General features: G+C 51.1%; 1 protein-coding gene across 1 annotated transcript in view; it reads right to left on the bottom strand.

The window, feature by feature from the left end:
* Window positions 1–17,248, bottom strand: part of VAV1 (vav guanine nucleotide exchange factor 1) — a 1,439,562-nt gene that overhangs the window by 856,137 nt on the left and 566,177 nt on the right. Inside the window, exon 15 of the mRNA XM_069604429.1 lies at window positions 12,771–12,880. Coding sequence (XP_069460530.1) covers window positions 12,771–12,880 — 110 coding nt within the window. The remainder of the gene's footprint in view (window positions 1–12,770; window positions 12,881–17,248) is intronic.

Genomic DNA, 17,248 nt, shown 5'->3' with positions numbered 1-17,248 from the left:
TATCATTTTCCCTGGGAGGCTGATGGAGTTGTGATTGTACTAACATTTTCCCTGGGGGCTGGTGGTGCTGTGTTTGGACTACCATTTTCCCTGTGAGGGCTATTGGAGCTGTGTTTGGACTATCATTTTCCCTCGGGTGCTGATGGAGCTGTGTTTGGACTATTATTTTCCCTGGGGGGCTGATGTAGCTGTTTTTGGACTATCATTTTCCGTGGGGGGCTGATGGAGCTGTGTTTAGACTATCATTTTCCCTGGGGGCTGGTGGAGCTGTGTTTGGACTATCATTTTCCCTGGGTGCAGATGGAGCTGTGTTTGGACTATCATTTTCCTGGGGGGGGGGGGCTGATGGAGCTGTGTTTGGACTATCATTTTCCCTGGGTGCAGATGGAGCTGTGTTTGGACTATCATTTTCCTGTGGGGGGGGCTGATGTAGCTGTTTTTGGACTATCATTTTCCGTGGGGTGCTGATGGAGCTGTGTTTGGACTATCATTTTCCCTGGGGGGCTGATGGAGCTGTGTTTAGACTATCATTTTCCCTGGGGGCTGGTGGAGCTGTGTTTGGACTATCATTTTCCCTGGGTGCAGATGGAGCTGTGTTTGGACTATCATTTTCCTGGGGGGGGGGCTGATGGAGCTGTGTTTGGACGATCATTGTCCCTGGGGGGCTGATGGAGCTGTGTTTGAACGATCATTGTCCCTGGGAGGCTGATGGAGCTGTGCTTGTACTATCATGTTCCCTGGGGGCTGATGGAGCTGTGTTTGGACTATCATTTTCCTGGGGGGGGGGAGAGGGCTGATGGAGCTGTGTTTGGACGATCATTGTCCCTGGGGGGCTGATGGAGCTCTGTTTGGACTATCATTTTCCCTCAGGTTCTGATGGGGCTTTGTTTGAACTATCATTTTCCCTGGGGGGCTGATGGAGCTGTGTTTGGACTATAATTTTCCCTTCAGGCTGATGGAGCTGTGTTTGGACTATCATTGTCCCTGGGGGCTGAGGGAGCTGTGTTTGGACTATCATTTTCCCTGTTGGCTGATGGAGCTGTGTTTGGACTATCATTTTCCCTTCGGGCTGATGGAGCTGTGTCTGGACTATCATTTATCCTGGGGGACTGATGGGGCTGTGTTTAGACTATCATTTTACCTTCGGGCTGATGGAGCTGTTTTTAGACTATCATTGTCCCTGGGGGCTGATGGGGCTGTGTTTGGACCATCATTTTCCCTGGGGGGCTGATGGAGCTGTGTTTGGATTATCACTTTCCCTGGGGGCTGATTCGAGCTGTGTTTGCACTTTCAATTTCCCTGGGGGCTGATGGAGCTGTGTTTGGACTATCAATTTCCAAGGGGGCTGATGGAACTGTGTTTGGACTTTCATTGTCCCTGGGGGCTGATGGAGCTGTATTTAGAATATCATTTTCCCTGGGGGGCTGATGGAGCTGTGTTTGGACTATCAATTATCCTAGGGGACTGATGGGGCTGTGTATGGACTATCATTTTCCCTGGGGGGTTGATGGAGCTGTGTTTGGATTATCACTTTCCCTGGGGGCTGATTCGAGCTGTGTTTGCACTTTCATTTTCCCTGGGAGCTGATGGAGCTGTGTTTGGACTATGAATTTCCATGGTGGCTGATGGGGCTGTGTATGGACTATCATTTTCCCTGGGGGGCTGATGGAGCTGTGTTTGGACTATCAATTATCCTGGGGGACTGATGGGGCTGTGTATGGACTATCATTTTCCCTGGGGGGGGTTGATGGAGCTGTGTTTGGATTATCACTTTCCCTGGGGGCTGATTCGAGCTGTGTTTGCACTTTCATTTTCCCTGGGGGCTGATGGAGCTGTGTTTGGATTATCACTTTCCCTGGGGGCTGATTCGAGCTGTGTTTGCACTTTCAATTTCCCTGGGGGCTGATGGAGCTGTGTTTGGACTATCAATTTCCCTGGGGGCTGATGGAACTGTGTTTGGACTTTCATTGTCCCTGGGGGCTGATGGAGCTGTATTTAGACTATCATTTTCCCTGGGGGGCTGATGGAGCTGTGTTTGGACTATCAATTATCCTAGGGGACTGATGGGGCTGTGTATGGACTATCATTTTCCCTGGGGGGTTGATGGAGCTGTGTTTGGATTATCACTTTCCCTGGGGGCTGATTCGAGCTGTGTTTGCACTTTCATTTTCCCTGGGAGCTGATGGAGCTGTGTTTGGACTATGAATTTCCATGGTGGCTGATGGGGCTGTGTATGGACTATCATTTTCCCTGGGGGGCTGATGGAGCTGTGTTTGGACTATCAATTATCCTGGGGGACTGATGGGGCTGTGTATGGACTATCATTTTCCCTGGGGGGGGTTGATGGAGCTGTGTTTGGATTATCACTTTCCCTGGGGGCTGATTCGAGCTGTGTTTGCACTTTCATTTTCCCTGGGGGCTGATGGAGCTGTGTTTGGACTATGAATTTCCCTGGGGGCTGATGGAGCTGTGTTTGGACTTTCATTGTCCCTGGGGGCTGATGGAGCTGTGTTTAGAATATCATTTTCCCTGGGGGTTGATGGAGCTGTGTTTGGACTATCATTTATCCTGGGGGACTGATGGGGCTGTGTATGGACTATCATTTTCCCTGGGGGGCTGATGGAGCTGTGTTTGGACTATCAATTATCCTGGGGGACTTATGGGGCTGTGTATGGACTATCATTTTCCCTGGGGGGTTGATGGAGCTGTGTTTGGATTATCACTTTCCATGGGGGCTGATTCGAGCTGTGTTTGCACTTTCATTTTCCCTGGGGGCTGATGGAGCTGTGTTTGGACTATGAATTTCCATGGTGGCTGATGGAGCTGTGTTTGGACCATCATTTTCTCTGGGGGCTGATGGAGCTGTGTTTGGATTATCATTTTCCCTGGGGGACTGATGGGGCTGTGTATGGACTATCATTTTCCCTGGGGGGGTTGATGGAGCTGTGTTTGGATTATCACTTTCCCTGGGGGCTGATTCGAGCTGTGTTTGCACTTTCATTTTCCCTGGGGGCTGACTGAGCTGTGTTTGGATTATGAATTTCCCTGGGGGCTGATGGAGCTGTGTTTGGACTTTCATTGTCCCTGGGGGCTGATGGAGCTGTGTTTAGAATATCATTTCCCTGGGGGCTGATGGAGCTGTGTTTGCACTATCATTTATCCTGGGGGACTGATGGGGCTGTGTATGGACTATCATTTTCCCTGGGGGGCTGATGGAGCTGTGTTTGGACTATCAATTATCCTGGGGGACTGATGGGGCTGTGTATGGACTATCATTTTCCCTGGGGGGTTGATGGAGCTGTGTTTGGATTATCACTTTCCCTGGGGGCTGATTCGAGCTGTGTTTGCACTTTCATTTTCCCTGGGGGCTGATGGAGCTGTGTTTGGACTATGAATTTCCATGGTGGCTGATGGAGCTGTGTTTGGACCATCATTTTCTCTGGGGGCTGATGGAGCTGTGTTTGGATTATCATTTTCCCTGGGGGGCTGATGGATCTGAGTTTGGGAGTATCATTTTCCCTGGGGGGCTGATGGAACTGTGTTTGGACTATCATTTTCCCTGGGGGCTGATGGAGCTGTGTTTGGATTATCACTTTCCTTGGGGGCTGATGGAGCTGTGTTTGTACTATCACTTTCACTGGGGGCTGATTGAGCTGTGTTTGTACTATCACTTTCCCTGGGGGCTGATGGAGCTGTGTTTGCACTTTAATTTTCCCTGGGGGCTGATGGAGCTTTGTTTGTAATATCATGTTCCCTGGGGGCTGATGGAGCTGTGTTCGGATTATCACTTTCCCTGGGCGCTGATGGAGCTGTGTTTGTACTATCACTGATCCCTGGGGGCTGATGGAGCTGTGTTTGCACTTTCATTTTCCCTGGGGGATGATGGAGCTTTGTTTGTAATATCATTTTCCCTGGGGAGCTGATGGAGCTGTGTTTGCACTTTCACTTTCCCTGGGGGCTGATGGAGCTGTGTTTGGACTACCATTTTCCCTGGTGGCTGATGGAGCTGTGTTTGCCCTTTCATTTTCCCTGGGAGGCTGATGGAGCTGTGTTTGGACTAACATTTTCCCTGGGGGGGGGGGGTCATGGAGCTGTGTTTGGATTATCGCTTTCCCTGGGGGTTGATGGAGCTGTGTTTAGACTTTCATCTTCCCTGGAGGCTGATGGAGCTGTGTTTGTACTATCATTTCCCCTGGGGGCTGATTGAGCTGTGTTTGCACTTTCATTTTCCCTGGTGGCTGGTGGAGCTTAGTTTGGACTATCATTTTCCCTCGGGGGCTGATGGAGCTGTGTATGGACTATCATTATCCCTGGGGGTTGATGGAGCTGAGTTTGGGAGTATCATTTTCCCTGGGAGGCTGATGGAGCTGTGTTTGTACTAACATTTTCCCTGGGGGCTGGTGGTGCTGTGTTTGGACTACCATTTTCCCTGCGGGGGCTATTGGAGCTGTGTTTGGACTATCATTTTCCCTCGGGTGCTGATGGAGCTGTGTTTGTACTATCACTTTCCCTGGGGGCTGATGGAGCTGTGTTTGCACTTTCATTTTCCCTGGGGGCTGATGGAGCTTTGTTTGTAATATCATTTTCCCTGGGGAGCTGATGGAGCTATTTTTGCACTTTCACTTTCCCTGGGGGCTGATGGGGCTGTGTTTGGACTATTATTTTCCCTGGGAAGCTGATGGAGCTGTGTTTGGACTATCATTTCCCTGGGGGCTGATGGAGCTGTGTTTGGACTACCATTTTCCCTGGTGGCTGATGGAGCTGTGTTTGCCCTTTCATTTTCCCTGGGAGGCTGATGGAGCTGTGTTTGGACTATCATTTTCCCTGGGGGGGTCATGGAGCTGTGTTTGGATTATCACTTTCCCTGGGGGCTGAATGAGCTGTGTTTGCACTTTCATTTTCCCTGGTGGCTGGTGGAGCTTAGTTTGGACTATCATTTTCCCTTGGGGGCTGATGGAGCTATGTATGGACTATCATTATCCCTGGGGGTTGATGGAGCTGAGTTTGGGAGTATCATTTTCCCTGGGGGGCTGATGGAGCTGTGTTTGGACTATAATTTTCCCTTCAGGCTGATGGAGCTGTGTTTCGACTATCATTGTCCCTGGGGGCTGATGGAGCTGTGTTTGTACTAACATTTTCCCTGGGGGCTGGTGGTGCTGTGTTTGGACTACCATTTTCCCTGCGGGGGCTATTGGAGCTGTGTTTGGACTATCATTTTCCCTCGGGTGCTGATGGAGCTGTGTTTGGACTATTATTTTCCCTGGGGGGCTGATGTAGCTGTGTTTGGACTATCATTTTCCCTGGGGGGCTGATGGAGCTGTGTTTGGACTATTATTTTCCCTGGGGGGCTGATGGAGCTGTGTTTGGACTATCATTTCCCTGGGGGGCTGATGGAGCTGTGTTTAGACTATCATTTTCCCTGGGGGCTGGTGGAGCTGTGTTTGGACTATCATTTTCCCTGGGTGCAGATGGAGCTGTGTTTGGACTATCATTTTCCTGGGGGGGGGGAGGGCTGATGGAGCTGTGTTTGGACGATCATTGTCCCTGGGGGGCTGGTGGAGCTGTGTTTGGACGTTCATTGTCCCTGGGAGGCTGATGGAGCTGTGTTTGTAATATCATGTTCCCTGGGGTCTGATGGAACTGTGTTTGGACTATCATTTTCCCTGGGTGCAGATGGAGCTGTGTTTGGACTATCATTTTCCTGGGGGGGGGGGAGAGGGCTGATGGAGCTGTGTTTGGACGATCATTGTTCCTGGGGGGCTGATGGGGCTGTGTTTGGACTATCATTTTCCTGGGGGGGGGGGAGAGGGCTGATGGAGCTGTGTTTGGACGATCATTGTTCCTGGGGGGCTGATGGAGCTGTGTTTGGACTATAATTTTCCCTTCAGGCTAATGGAGCTGTGTTTGGACTATCATTGTCCCTGGGGGCTGATGGAGCTGTGTTTGGACTATCATTTTCCTGGGGGCTGGTGGTGCTGTGTTTGGACTACCATTTTCCCTGCGGGGGCTATTGGAGCTGTGTTTGGACTATCATTTTCCCTCGGGTGCTGATGGAGCTGTGTTTGGACTATTATTTTCCCTGGGGGGCTGATGTAGCTGTGTTTGGACTATCATTTTCCCTGGGGGGCTGATGGAGCTGTGTTTCGACTATCATTGTCCCTGGGGGCTGATGGAGCTGTGTTTGTACTAACATTTTCCCTGGGGGCTGGTGGTGCTGTGTTTGGACTACCATTTTCCCTGCGGGGGCTATTGGAGCTGTGTTTGGACTATCATTTTCCCTCGGGTGCTGATGGAGCTGTGTTTGGACTATTATTTTCCCTGGGGGGCTGATGTAGCTGTGTTTGGACTATCATTTTCCCTGGGGGGCTGATGGAGCTGTGTTTGGACTATTATTTTCCCTGGGGGGCTGATGGAGCTGTGTTTGGACTATCATTTCCCTGGGGGGCTGATGGAGCTGTGTTTAGACTATCATTTTCCCTGGGGGCTGGTGGAGCTGTGTTTGGACTATCATTTTCCCTGGGTGCAGATGGAGCTGTGTTTGGACTATCATTTTCCTGGGGGGGGGGAGGGCTGATGGAGCTGTGTTTGGACGATCATTGTCCCTGGGGGGCTGGTGGAGCTGTGTTTGGACGATCATTGTCCCTGGGAGGCTGATGGAGCTGTGTTTGTAATATCATGTTCCCTGGGGTCTGATGGAACTGTGTTTGGACTATCATTTTCCCTGGGTGCAGATGGAGCTGTGTTTGGACTATCATTTTCCTGGGGGGGGGGGAGAGGGCTGATGGAGCTGTGTTTGGACGATCATTGTTCCTGGGGGGCTGATGGGGCTGTGTTTGGACTATCATTTTCCTGGGGGGGGGGGAGAGGGCTGATGGAGCTGTGTTTGGACGATCATTGTTCCTGGGGGGCTGATGGAGCTGTGTTTGGACTATAATTTTCCCTTCAGGCTAATGGAGCTGTGTTTGGACTATCATTGTCCCTGGGGGCTGATGGAGCTGTGTTTGGACTATCATTTTCCTGGGGGGGGGGAGAGGGCTGATGGAGCTGTGTTTGGACGATCATTGTTCCTGGGGGGCTGATGGAGCTGTGTTTGGACTATAATTTTCCCTTCAGGCTGATGGAGCTGTGTTTGGACTATCATTGTCCCTGGGGGCTGATGGAGCTGTGTTTGGACTATCATTTTCCCTGGGGGCTGATGGAGCTGTGTTTGGACTATCATTTTCCCTTCGGGCTGATGGAGCTGTGTCTGGACTATCATTTATCCTGTGGGACTGATGGGGCTGTGTTTAGACTATCATTTTACCTTCGGGCTGATGGAGCTGTGTTTGGACTATCATTGTCCCTGGGGGCTGATGGGGCTGTGTTTGGACCATCATTTTCCCTGGGGGGCTGATGGAGGTGTGTTTGGACTATCATTGTCCCTGGGGGCTGATGGGGCTGTGTTTGGACCATCATTTACCCTGGGGGGCTGATGGAGCTGTGTTTGGATTATCACTTTCCCTGGGGGCTGATTCGAGCTGTGTTTGCAGTGCCACCAGATGGGGCCAAATAATGTAATTCATAAACAGAAATTAGATGGCATTTGTCCATACCGCTAAACTCACACGCTTTTGGCGGGTGTCACCCGCCACTTGGGCAGCTCTCTCCCACGCCAAGCTCCCTACACGCCCATAGGAATCAATGGGCTTTCACCCTCCAAATCCAAAATCGGGTGTTTTCACCCACCCAGGGGCCATGAACGTTTGAGAGCTTTGTTTTTCCCTGTAACAACACACCTCTGATGGATGTGCCCCAAAATGCCAGCGTTTCCCCTGTAAACACACGCCGGTGATAGATGTTCCACAAAATACCAGCTTTGCCCCTGCGAGAACACACCCTTCACCTGTTTGCCCAAACATGCCACCGTTTGTCCCTTTAAGGATGTAGTTGTGATGCGGTTTCCACAACAACCTAGTTTTAGCTCCTGTCTGTAAGGGTATCCAGTGATGGCTTTGCCCCAAAATGCCAGCAGTTGCACCTACAGGAATATATCTTTTATGGCTTTGCCCAGCATGCAAACATTTACCCATGTACGAATATGCACTGTACATTAAGTATAAACAGAGCAGAACGGCTTCTGTTCACGATGGTAAAGAGACGTCTCTTTACTATGGGCCTCATTACACGGTATGCGGTAAAAACCGGCAATTACCGGCATGGCGTAAATAGCGTGTCCGCCCTCGCAAGAGGCCGCAAATTGCATGCCATTACGAGATCGCGGGCACGAGCCTACCGCCATGCCGGTAATGAGCCTACCGCCATGCCGCAAAAGTCCCCAAAAAGTCCCTTAACGGCATCCTCGAAAGCGCTGTTAGCACTTCCGCCCTGCCGCCACATGCAAATAGCGGTTTCCACAAATAGCGGTGACCGCCATTAGCGGTCACCGCTAATAGCGGTCACCGCTATATTGCGGAAACGGAAATAGCGTCATCGCACCGGAACGGGAAAGAGCACGGCGGCCATCTTTAAAAACACAATCCATTGCCATCCCCCTTATCCAGGACACCTTACCAGGAACCACGTTGGGAAATACACCAAGGACACCGTGAAGATGCCCAAGGCCATTAAAAAATCGTCTGAGCGGCAACACAAGGAGAAGTTTTGCAAGGAGGAGCTCCTGATGCTAACGCAGACACTAGCAGACAATGCTCACGTCGTCTTCAACAACGACATGCGTCGGGAGACCATTGTGAAGAAGAAGGCCATCTGGGAAGAGGTAGCCCACAAGGTCAGCGCGGTAGGCACCACAACCCGCACAGTCAAAGACTGCCGAAAGAGGTGGGATGACCTCCGGCTCCGTGTGCGGAACATTCTATCCGTGAACCGCAACCTGGCTACGGGCACAGGAGGAGGCAGTGAATCGGCAATCAAGCTCACCGAGTGGGAGGAGACATGCGCATCAACCATCGGGGTGGAATGCATTGAGGGAGTTGGACAAATGGAGCATGGCGTGGCCGTTTCGTCCGATGGAGGTGAGTGTATGCATCAAACAATGCACAGTGAAGTGTGATGTTCCCCCCAATCATGTGTCCATATCAATGCCGTGGCTCCAGCCACAAACAGACATGCATGCATCACCACATGCCCAAACAACACAGACCCATTCATGCATGACCCACCCAACATCCCCATTACCTGCATCCACACTGAAGAGCCCGGAATGCATAGAACGGCATGACGTATTCATTTTGCTCAAGGCAGGTCGACACATTACTGATGGTTGTCAACATTTCTCACCCTTGCAGGATCACACACTGACACTGAGGAGGCACGCACTTCCACACCTGCCCCCACATCCAGCAAAAAAGCAAGGAGGGATGCCACAGGGGACACCGCCACATCCACAAGGGCAGCCAGGACGAGTGTCCATGACCACAGGGACAAAAGCAGCCGGAACACCAGTTGCACGCATCCACAGGCCATGGCTGCTCCCGTCGTGGCACCCACGGAAGTGTGTCTCCCAGCAGGTGAGGGCAGCATCGAGGGAATGCACTCTGCTGCCACCAGCTCAACGGGTGAAGCAGCAGCCACGAACCCCACCTTCAGATGAGGAGGACACACCTGCCATTGATGCTGATAGCCAGAGCCCCAGACCAACAAGCCCCTTACTGGCAAGCCCGAGGTACTCCTCAGGTCCGGGTAGTCATGGAGATTCACCCACCCCTGAAGGGATATGGAGCCCCCAGATATCCTCTCCTGATGCAAGTGCAATGGGACCAGGTGCATCAGCCATCCCACCAGCACCCACCATGCGACATGACCTCTCGAGCATCTACCAGAGGCAGAACGAGATGAGTGGCCTAGTAGGTCAACATGTGGCAGAGACAGTCCGCCTGAGGGAGGACATTGCTACATTGGCACAGCAGACAAGGGAGGGCATGGAGGCATGCACCAGCCGAATCTGCAGTGAAATGGCCCAACTGCGGCAGGCCATGAACCGCATAGCAGACGCTATTGAGCGTCGGTGCCCACTCACGGCCCAGGAAGAACCAGGCCCCTCCTCGTCTGGGAGTTCACGCCAGACTAGTCCCCTGCGCCGGTCTATGCGGAACCTGCGGCGCACGGCTTCACAACCACCAGATGACGATGCAGGCACTGGCAAATAGGGCCACCAGGATTCGTGTGCCACATGTGGCGATGGACACAATCACGTCATGAGACTCACATGGGAGTGTTGAGGGGGGAGGGGGGTAAGGGTCTGTTTGGGTGTGTTGAGGGGGGAGGGGGTAAGGGTCTGTTTGGGTGTGTTGAGGGGGGAGGGTGTAAGGGTCTGTTTGGGTGTGTTGAGGGGGGAGGGGGTAAGGGTCTGTTTGGGTGTGTTGAGGGGGGAGGGGGTAAGGGTCTGTTTGGGTGTGTTGAGGGGGGAGGGGGGTAAGGGTGTATTTTGGGAGTTTGGGTTATGCACTTTAGTACCAAGATATGTTCAATATACACTGTTCAGAGTTTGAAACCCAAGCGCGGTCTCCATTATTGTGTATGTGTCATTCATTGTGGACAGGGTCCTTTGTGGGCCTCGAAACATGCACCAGGGCAACAATTCCCATCTACGTCCATGCTATTTCACCTTGGTGCATGATGAGATTCCAGAATCAGATGCTGATGCACATCGTGTGCCTCCTTGGCACTGCCTCTTTCATGTCCTGCCGGGGCATTCCACCCACACTCATCCCCAGCCACATCATACTCTTCTGGTGGTTGCATGTCAATTTCAAGTGGCATAGGCACATTCCATCATATGCACATTTTGTGATGCTCTACACATGCCATGGTTGTCTTTGCCACTTTGACACGGCCGTACAGGAGTGCCACACCCAGGCCGCTTAGGCAGCGGAGCACTGTCATTGGAGGGATGTACTATATTGTTGTCCTCTTCCTGCTGGTTCTGTGGGTTCCGTACAGGGGTTAGGAGCCACCTCCTCAGTGGATAGCTGTCATCGCCTGTATGGTGTGAGGAATGGGTACATGTTACGGCTCACCTCTGGTGCTGCCTGTTGTGGTTGGTGCTGCACTGCTATCATGTACTACAGCCCATCATGTCATGCTGCTGCTATTGGGACCATCTTGGTGTGGGGAGGGGTGTGGGTAGGGGTGTGGTGTGCTCTTTTGTGCTGCCTGTCTCCATTGCATGCACCTGTGCTGATTGTGTCCACCTGTAGTTGATGGGTACACTGCTCAGGTCTCTTAACGGGTGCTTTTCGATGCCGTTATTAGCGCCATGCCGGTAAGGGTTTTTTGGGTGTTTTACATGCCGCTAATACTATGTCCGCATGGCTTGTGATGGCCTGGTATTAGCGCCATGGCGCTAATTCCGGCCTGGGGGTCGCGCGCCCGCGGCCTTGCCGCTATTAGTGGCACCGTAATTAACGGGTGCGCAGATAGCGGTGGGTTCGGGTCGTGATTGGCTTAGGGAATTAACGGTACTGGTAAATCTTTACCAGTACCGGTATTCCATTACCGCACAACGTGTAATGAGGCCCTATGTCTATGCTCAATGCACCAGTTGAACTCTTTCTTGAATTGCAGCCTATTCGGAGATGGTTAGGTCTCAGAATGGGCTGTAATTTGAAAGAAAGCTCTTAAATAATGCTCCTATACCTGGCAAATGCACGAGAAAAGCTTAAACCTGTGCAAGTCAGGGTTTGCACCCTATTACATTAAGCAAAGATGTAGGAAAAAACATCTGTTCACCGCAACGAACAGAAATCTTTTTACTATGCTCGTTTAGTGTAAAAGTGTGCAAACACTAACTTCTATGCACCAGGCTCTTCCCCGCCCCCACACCACTTACTTACTTACCTGGAAATGCACGGACTGTTCTATGTTATTACATCGCAGGTTAGTTTTTCTATTCGTTTTTTACTGAAATATTTTTTTCCAAAAACTCATCTGAACTTTTTGTTGTCTTATATTAGTTGGGGTTGCCCCGCCCCTCTTATTTACTCCCTATTCAGCCCCTCTACCCGTTATATTCACTTACCCACCCCCTTCTATTTTTCGATTTGTTTTTTCATTGAAAGGTTTTCAGCAAAACACTCCTCAAAATATATACTGGAAGCTGTCCTTTCCCCATTGAATCCAGTAGCTGGAAGGCTTTCCACATCCACGGGAAGAAAAGAGTGGAGATGGCAACAGCTTCACTGGGCTCCTAATAAGTGGAAATAGCCACCTAATGTGTCTTGGAAATCTAAGCATTGCCCTTGATTAAAAGTGTGAAATTCTGGAGAGGGAAAATCTCATGATAACGCCAGCGCTGATTTTCTGAGATTGCCCCTTTTTGGCAGGGTACTGGAGGGGAAGTACAGGTGTAGAGGGTACTCACTCATAGCAGTAGAAGGCAAGGGGGGGCAGGAGGGCAATCACTAACTCTCTGTATCCCCACTCTCCTTATCATTCTTACTCAACCCTTAATACCCTTTCCAATTGTACCCACATGACTGGAGCCTCTCCCTCTATGCCCTGTTTGTACAGTGCCTGGCAGCTGGGAGTCACAATCCTTACACACATGCCAACTGGAGCTCTGCCAGGCTTGCTGCCTCCGAGACAGCAGAGACACTAGCGGGCATCCGGACGGGCGCAGAGACTGCTCTGGCTACAATTCTTATCAATGCCTAACTTAGGACTTGCTAAGGGAATTTCATGCAGAAGAAACCTACAGCTGAGCCAACATCTGGGCACATGTAGTCGGCAAGTGTTTTACCCAGGTGTCCTGATGCAGAGGAAGATAAACTTACAGCGCCATCTCAAACTGCTCCATCCATTTCTTCTTCAAATCTCTGGTTTTGAAGAAGAGTTCGTATCCTTGGATGCCGTGGCTCTCAATCAGAAGGAACATGTGACACCACTGGAGAGAGAAACAGAAGAGATCATTCTGGAACAGCTGGCTTTACAAACTGCTACATTTCTACACCTATCAGAACCCCACATACAATCTTTCAGCGACTTCAGGGAGACGGCAGTCCTTGGAACAGAGCCTTGTCTCTAACCATAACTCTTGTTGCAGACACTTCGCCACCCTAAAAGCAGAGCTTCCCCTCCCAGAGCCTTGTCTCTAACCATAACTCTTGTTGCAGACACTTCGCCACCCTAAAAGCAGAGCTTCCCCTTCCAGAGCCTTGTCTCTAACCATGACTCTTTGTTGCAGACACTTCGCCACCCCAGAAGCAGAGTGTCCCCTTCCAGAGTCTTGTCTCTAACCATGACTCTTTGTTGCAGACACTTGGCCACCCTAAAAGCAGAGCTTCCCCTCCCAGAGCCTTGTCTCTAACCATGAATCTTTGTTGCAGACTCTTTGCCACCCAAAAAGCAGAGTGTCCCCTTCCAGAGCCTTGTCTCTAACCATGACTCTTTGTTGCAGACACTTCGCCACCCCAGAAGCAGAGCTTCCCCTTCCAGAGCCTTGTCTCTAACCATGACTCTTTGTTGCAGACACTTCGCCACCCCAGAAGCAGAGCTTCCCCTTCCAGAGCCTTGTCTCTAACCATGACTCTTTGTTGCAGACACTTCGCCACCCCAGAATCAGAGTGTCCCCTTCCAGAGCCTTGTCTCTAACCATGACTCTTTGTTGCAGACACTTCGCCACCCCAGAAGCAGAGCTTCCCCTTCCAGAGCCTTGTCTCTAACCATGACTCTTTGTTGCAGACACTTCGCCACCCCAGAAGCAGAGCTTCCCCTTCCAGAGCCTTGTCTCTAACCATGACTCTTTGTTGCAGACACTTCGCCACCCAAAAAGCAGAGTGTCCCCTTCCAGAGCCTTGTCTCTAACCATGACTCTTTGTTGCCGACACTTCGCCATCCCAGAAGCAGAGCTTCCCCTTCCAGAGTCTTGTCTCTAATAATGACTCTTTGTTGCCGACTCTTTGCCACCCCAGAAGCAGAGCTTCCCCTTCCAAAACCTTGTCTCTAAGCATGACTCTTTGTTGCCGACACTTCGCCATCCCAGAAGCAGAGCTTCCCCTTCCAGAGTCTTGTCTCTAAGCATGACTCTTTGTTGCCGACTCTTTGCCACCCCAGAAGCAGAGTGGCCGCTTCCAGAGCCTTGTCTCTAACCATGACTCTTTGTTGCCGACACTTCGCCACCCCAGAAGCAGAGCTTCCCCTTCCAGAGCCTTGTCTCTAACCATGACTCTTTGTTGCAGACACTTCGCCACCCAAAAAGCAGAGTGTCCCCTTCCAGAGCCTTGTCTCTAACCATGACACTTTGTTGCCGACACTTCGCCACCCCAGAAGCAGAGCTTCCCCTTCCAGAGCCTTGTCTCTAACCATGACTCTTTGTTGCAGACACTTCGCCACCCCAGAAGCACAGCGGCCGCTTCCAGAGCCTTGTCTCTAACCATGACTCTTTGTTACAGACTCTTCACCATCCCTGAAGCAGAGCTTCCCCTTCCAGAGCCTTGTCTCTAACCATGACTCTTATTGCAGACACTTCGCCACCCCAGAAGCAGAGTGGCCGCTTCCAGAGCTTTGTCTCTAACCATGACTCTTGTTACAGAATCTTCACCACCCCAGAAGCAGAGTGGCCGCTTCCAGAGCCTTGTCTCTAACCATGACTCTTGTTACAGAATCTTCACCAGCCAAGAAGCAGAGTGTCCCCTTCCAGAGCCTTGTCTCTAACCATGACTCTTTGTTGCAGACTCTTCACCACCCCAGAAGCAGAGCATCCCCTTCCAGAGCCTTGTCTCTAACCATGACTCTTGTTACAGACTCTTCACCATCCCTGAAGCAGAGCGTCCCCTTCCAGAGCCTTGTCTCTAACCATGACACTTGTTACAGAATCTTCACTATCCCTGAAGCAGAGCGTCCCCTTCCAGAGCCTTGTCTCTAACCATGACTTGTGTTCCAGACTCTTCACCACCCCAGAAGCAGAGCGTCCCCTTCCAGAGCCTTGTCTCTAACCATGACTCTTGTTACAGACTCTTCACCATCCCTGAAGCAGAGCGTCCCCTTCCAGAGCCTTGTCTCTAACCATGACACTTGTTACAGAATCTTCACCAGCCAAGAAGCAGAGCGTCCCCTTCAAGAGCCTTGTCTCTAACCATGACTCTTGTTACAGACTCTTCACCATCCCTGAAGCAGAGCGTCCCCTTCCAGAGCCTTGTCTCTAACCATGACTTTTGTTGCAGACTCTTTGCCACCCCAGAAGCAGAGCTTCCCCTTCCAGAGTCTTGTCTCTAACCATGACTCTTTGTTGCAGACACTTCGCCACCACAGAAGCAGAGTGGCCACTTCCAGAGCCTTGTCTCTAACCATGACTCTTGTTACAGAATCTTCACCATCCCTGAAGCAGAGCGTCCCCTTCCAGAGCCTTGTCTCTAACCATGACACTTGTTACAGAATCTTCACCATCCCTGAAGCAGAGCGTCCCCTTCCAGAGCCTTGTCTCTAACCATGACTCTTGTTACAGACTCTTCACCACCCCAGAAGCAGAGCGTCCCCTTCCAGAGCCTTGTGTCTAACAATGACTCTTGTTACAGACTCTTCACCATCCCTGAAGCAGAGCGTCCCCTTCCAGAGCCTTGTCTCTAACCATGACACTTGTTTTAGAATCTTCACCAGCCAAGAAGCAGAGCGTCCCCTTCCAGAGCCTTGTCTCTAACCATGACTCTTTGTTGCAGACACTTCGCCACACCAGAAGCAGAGCTTCCCCTTCCAGAGCCTTGTCTCTAACCATGACTCTTTGTTGCAGACACTTCGCCACCCCAGAAGCAGAGCTTCCCCTTCCAGAGCCTTTCCTCTAACCATGACTCTTTGTTGCAGACACTTCGCCACCCCAGAAGCACAGCGGCCGCTTCCAAAGCCTTGTCCCTAACCATGACTCTTTGTTGCCGACACTTCGCCACCCCAGAAGCAGAGCTTCCCCTTCCAGAGCCTTGTCTCTAACCATGACTCTTTGTTGCAGACACTTCGCCACCCCACAAGCAGAGCGTCCCCTTCCAGAGCCTTCTCTCTAACCATGACTCTTGTTACAGACTCTTCACCAGCCAAGAAGCAGAGCGTCCCCTTCCAGAGCCTTGTCTCTAACCATGACTCTTGTTACAGACTCTTCACCATCCCTGAAGAAGAGTGGCCGCTTCCAGAGCCTTGTCTCTAACCATGACTCTTGTTACAGACTCTTTGCCACCCCAGAAGCAAAGCGGCCGCTTCCAGACACAACTCTTAATAGAGATGGTCAGTCATGTCAGAGGAATTGCCAACTCTTCTAACAGAGACCCAACTCTAACAAGGGCACTTGTTACAGACTCTCATTCACACCAGAGGAACAGCCGGTCCTTCTAACATAAACCCGACTCTAACAAGGACAATTGTTACAGACGTTCATTCACCCCAGAGGAACAGTCACCCCTTCTAATAGAGACCCGACTCTAACCAGGACACTTGTTACAGACGTTCATTCACACCAGAGGATCAGTCGTCCTTCTAATAGAAACCCAACTCTAACTAGGACACTTGTTACGGATGCTCAGTCACCCCAGAGCAACAGTCGGCTCTTCTAAAAGAGACCTGACTCTAACCAGGACACTTGTTACAGATGCTCATTCACCCCAGAGTAACAGTCGGTTATTCTAATAGAAACCCGACTCTAACTAGGACACTTGTTACAGACGCTCATTCACACCAGAGGAACAGTCGGTTCTTTATAATAGAAACCCGACTCTAACCAGGACACTTGTTACAGACGCTCATTCACACCAGAGGAACAGTCGGTTCTTTATAATAGAAACCCGACTCTAACTAGGACACTTGTTACAGACACTCATTCACCCCAGAGTAACAGTCAGCTCTTCTAATAGAGATCTGACTCTAACCAGGGCACTTCTTACAGACGTTCATTCACCTCAGAGGAACAGCTGATAGAGACCCGACTCCAACCAGGACACTTGTTACAGACGCTCATTGTCATGATGCCTGCCCCTGGAAGACCAGACCAGGCCCAGCATCCCCGGAAGCAGGCATCATGCCACTTGGAGCATGCCCAAATGCCCCAGTTAGGGGCTGTTTGGGTGCAGTCCTGGTGCCTATGGCGCCAGGCTCATAAAGATAAAGTCAGTCCTGGCGCCATAGGCGCCAGGCTCATTATTGATAACTTACCTGAAGCAGACCATGCTGCATGCTCACCTGAGGCAGACCATGCTGCATGAAGACTCAAGCCAAATGAGGCTTAGTAGGGACTATTTTACTGAAGGGACTATTTTGTTACTTGTGTGGGGCTGTG

This window comes from Ambystoma mexicanum, chromosome 3q (genome assembly GCF_040938575.1).
Source record: "Ambystoma mexicanum isolate Mex_15411 chromosome 3q, UKY_AmexF1_1, whole genome shotgun sequence".
In the NCBI taxonomy this organism is placed as follows: Eukaryota; Metazoa; Chordata; class Amphibia; order Caudata; family Ambystomatidae; genus Ambystoma; species Ambystoma mexicanum.
The sequence above is the reverse complement of the archived record's forward strand: the minus strand, read 5'-3'. Positions and strand labels throughout refer to the sequence as shown.